The sequence below is a fragment of the Scomber japonicus genome, chromosome 4 (genome assembly GCF_027409825.1).
Source record: "Scomber japonicus isolate fScoJap1 chromosome 4, fScoJap1.pri, whole genome shotgun sequence".
Taxonomy (NCBI): domain Eukaryota; kingdom Metazoa; phylum Chordata; class Actinopteri; order Scombriformes; family Scombridae; genus Scomber; species Scomber japonicus.
Window position 1 is genome coordinate 15030732 of NC_070581.1, and position 3735 is coordinate 15034466.

At 38.3% G+C, this 3735-nt stretch overlaps 1 protein-coding gene across 1 annotated transcript in view; it reads right to left on the reverse strand.

Annotated features, from left to right (window-relative positions):
• casz1 (castor zinc finger 1) overlaps positions 1–3400 on the reverse strand; it is a 74220-nt gene extending 70820 nt beyond the window's left edge. The window contains exon 1 of the mRNA XM_053316980.1: positions 3255–3400. Coding sequence (XP_053172955.1) covers positions 3255–3303 — 49 coding nt within the window. The 5' untranslated portion in view covers positions 3304–3400. The remainder of the gene's footprint in view (positions 1–3254) is intronic.
• Between the last annotated feature and the right edge of the window lie 335 nt (positions 3401–3735).

A 3735-nucleotide genomic window follows, 5' to 3' on the forward strand; every position in this document is an offset into this window, starting at 1 on the left:
CACTTTGGCTACTGCGGCAAGATGCATGGCAGCCCACGTGCATCTGGAGTTTATTTGATCGTTTGATCTCTGATGTTTCCTCTTTCTGCCGGTAAAAAAAAAAAAAAAGGCCAGTTGGTGTGATTTGGGTATTAGAAGATGGGGGTTAAGGTAATTATGGTGTTGGGTGGCTTGTGTCTGATGACTGGGCACATGCTCAATCAGGACTCAGCTGTCCCTCTCTTTCTCTTTCTGTCTACCCCCTCAACATACACACATATACACACCCACTCACACAAACACACCGCACGCGCACACACACACACACACACACACACACACACACACCTCCCTCCCCTTGTCTGCTGTCTGTGTTTCCCCCCTTGTCTCCCCCTGCCACTCTGCTAAAACCAGGCATAACACACACAGCCTCGCGTAACATCAATCAAATACTGAGAGCGGACCATAAAACTACACAAACATATACGCTGCCATTAACTATTGTATTTTTTATTTTACTTTTTTTTATAGTTCTTTCTCGCTGTACATGTAAAATAGTTATATTCAATTTAGAGATAGAGAAAGGAATCAATTTAGTGAGAAGCATTTTTTTTAAAGAATTCATTGCTGGGTAAGTGTTTATAAACATAAATTAAAATATTGAAATAAAATGTCTAGTTTTGACATTTAAAAAAATATAAAGAAAGCAAAAAAAAAAACATGCAAACATTTTTTTTCCCCCTTCAACATTTTTGGACTGAAACTAATAGAGTGACATTAATTGTATCTGTATATTCAAATGCATACATGATACCTAAAAACAAATATTTTAGTAACATCTGAACAAGGTGTTTAAAAAGATCTGAGAATGTGAATGTTTTTTCTTGGTTGACAAGGCGATACTAATCACCTCGTTGCTGAGAAGCACTCTTCCCTGACAAGGCTCCTTAGAATACAAGGATCCCCCAGGAGAAATCGGCATGAAAGAGGTTAAAGACAATGACTCGCTTTTTTTTTTCCACCAAATGTCTCCCTGTTAAATTTATTTCAAAACTCTGTTAATCTGCTGTACACAACATTGCCATTAGCATAGCCCAGCCCCCTAATAAAAATTCCGGCTAGTTTAATTAAAAAATGTAAATTTACTGTCATCCAAGGAGCAGCAGAAATGGGAGTGCAACAGCATATTTTATTGCTTAAGACATCAAATTGATTCAGGTTATTGCTAAATTGTGATAAAAGGTTTATTGAGGGCCTTCAGACCTGGGCTTGTTTTTCTCCCTCATTTCATCCTGGTTTTGTGGAATTCCGTAAAAGATGGCGAGGGCCACAAAGGGTTAATGAGACAAGTCAGTGAGGGAGAAGACAATCAACATTATGACTCATAAGAGGGGAGAAAAACATTTTCCAAGCTGACGAAAAGTTTGAAATTAGGGTGTGTCACGATTACAGTTGTACTTGTTTGTTGTTATTTCAACTATAGCACAGCACACCTTAAATAACCAGACATAATGAGCGAGCCCTCGTGTCTGTCACTCGCATGTGTTTGTAAACCCTGTGGTCACATTGCTCTACTATGCAACCTCTCAGAGTTTCTTAATACAAAAAAAATCCTTTTTAGGTTGTGTTTTAATTTCATTAATATTGCCTTCACAATTAAAGAACAGAAAAGCCAGTATAGTGTCAAAAGTGTTGAACAGCGAGATTAGACAACAAGAAAAAACTAGTTAAGGGAATTCGAATAAGATACAGAGAGAGCACGTAACTGGCAAATAACTATGCTTAAAAAAACAGAGTGGAGTAAAACATGCCTTGGATGAAGTTCGAATTGGAGATTTTTTTCTAAAAATATGAAAAGACAAAAAAAAGAACACTTCTGTATCTAAATATTTTTCTAAGCATCCTTTTTATAATTTAAAACACTGGGATATCATCTTTTTTTTTAAATAACAGACTGCTCAAAAATATCCCCACAACCTTTACTAAATATTTACATGCTGGATGAGTTTAAAATAAAGCGGTTCAAATTGAGTGCAGATAAAATTTATCACAGTCAAAGAGAACCTATCATGTCTCTAAAAAGTAATAGTTTAGTTATTGAGTGGGTATATTTATGTGTGGTGCAAATAATGAAATACACAGGGACTATTAATACACACACACACACATAGACATACACACACACACACACACACACACACTCACTCATATATATATAAAGATAAGACGACATGAGTGCACGCAAACTGAAAACAGACCCGTATATACAGTACACACACAAAACTGAAAGAAGTAAATGCGAATGTAAAATATGGCTTATTTTAAAACACGCTAAACCCTTCCTAGAAGTAACACGGTGAGCAGGCAGACGCTCATGAGTGGAAGGTGTAATCCAGTTGCAAGTTTATCCTCCCAAAAGTACGCACAGAATGACTGCTGTTACTTGATAGTTACATGTCTGATATACTTTAAAAGAATCTGCCCTACAGGTGCATTTGCATAAAAATATCAGTCACTGAGTATTATTTAGTACTTATTTAGTATTTTAAATGAAAACTTTTTTGTTTTAATTTTACCTCAAAATGCACTTGATTTATCCGCATTCTTATATTTTAATGTAACATACACCTGTGCACTGTATACACACTAATTGGAAGTACCTGAAAAGGTGTTAGCACTGCTGTTCACCTTTACATGTGTGACAACATAAGCAACACAACAGTTTGTTTGCTTTGTCCCCTTGGCAACAAACCCTTAGGCCATTCAGTGTACCCTAATGGCATTGCCAGTGCCTCTATGGGTAAAAGCGATACCTGTATTTCTACAGTACCAAATGCTGGCTTATTCAAAAACATGCAATTAAACGGAGGGACAGAACAAGCAAGAAAACACGGATGAAGAGAGATAAAGAAAAAAAAAAGAAGCCTGACAGGGAGTTGTGCTTCTCTCTTGTCCTAGAACAGAAATACACTGACAAGAGAAAATGAAACTGGTTTTGTGAACTTTCTTCACATGTGTACTGCATGTTACTCAGTGTCACGAAGAGTGTGCTCAAGAAGTGGGCAATTATATTTGATATTGCAGTCACCTTTGGGCACTGTCAAAGAGCTATAAATAAGGGTGTCGCAACACTTGGGTATACGTACGCGCTGGCACATAGTTTAATCATGAACAACTTCCCTTCTCTGTATATTTAGTCAGAGATAAAGGCACACCTTAAACTGTCAGCTAATAAAACATATCTGACAAAGACAGAAAAGAAGAAGGGTACTCACCATATTCAGGGAAGTCGAAGTTAAATCCTCTCAGACATGTAACTTTCATAATATTACTCAACTCTGTTAGAAAGTCATTCGAATGTTGGTTGGTGGAGGGGGAAATAAAGCGGAAAAGTAACTAGATAAAAAAAGGCTTCCTTCAATCATGCACTAAACTCCTTGACATGTAATCTGTCAATAGTTTGTTGCTGAGATAATGCCGGCTGCCACGAGCGGATTTGATTGGCAGCTTAGGGTCTGGCCCCTCCTTTCTCTGGTTTGACGGGGGGTAGGTGAAAGAATATGGAGCCTCCCCCTTCCCTTCCCCTGTTCTCTCTCTCTCTCTCTCTCTCTCTCTCTCTCTCTCTCTCTCTCTCCCTCTGTCGCTCTCTCTCTGCCTCTCGTGCGCTGCCTCTCTCTCGCTCTCTGCTTTGCTTCCATACACTCACACACGCACAGACCAAGCTGTTGGTGATGTTGTCTGAATAGGCTGATAGGA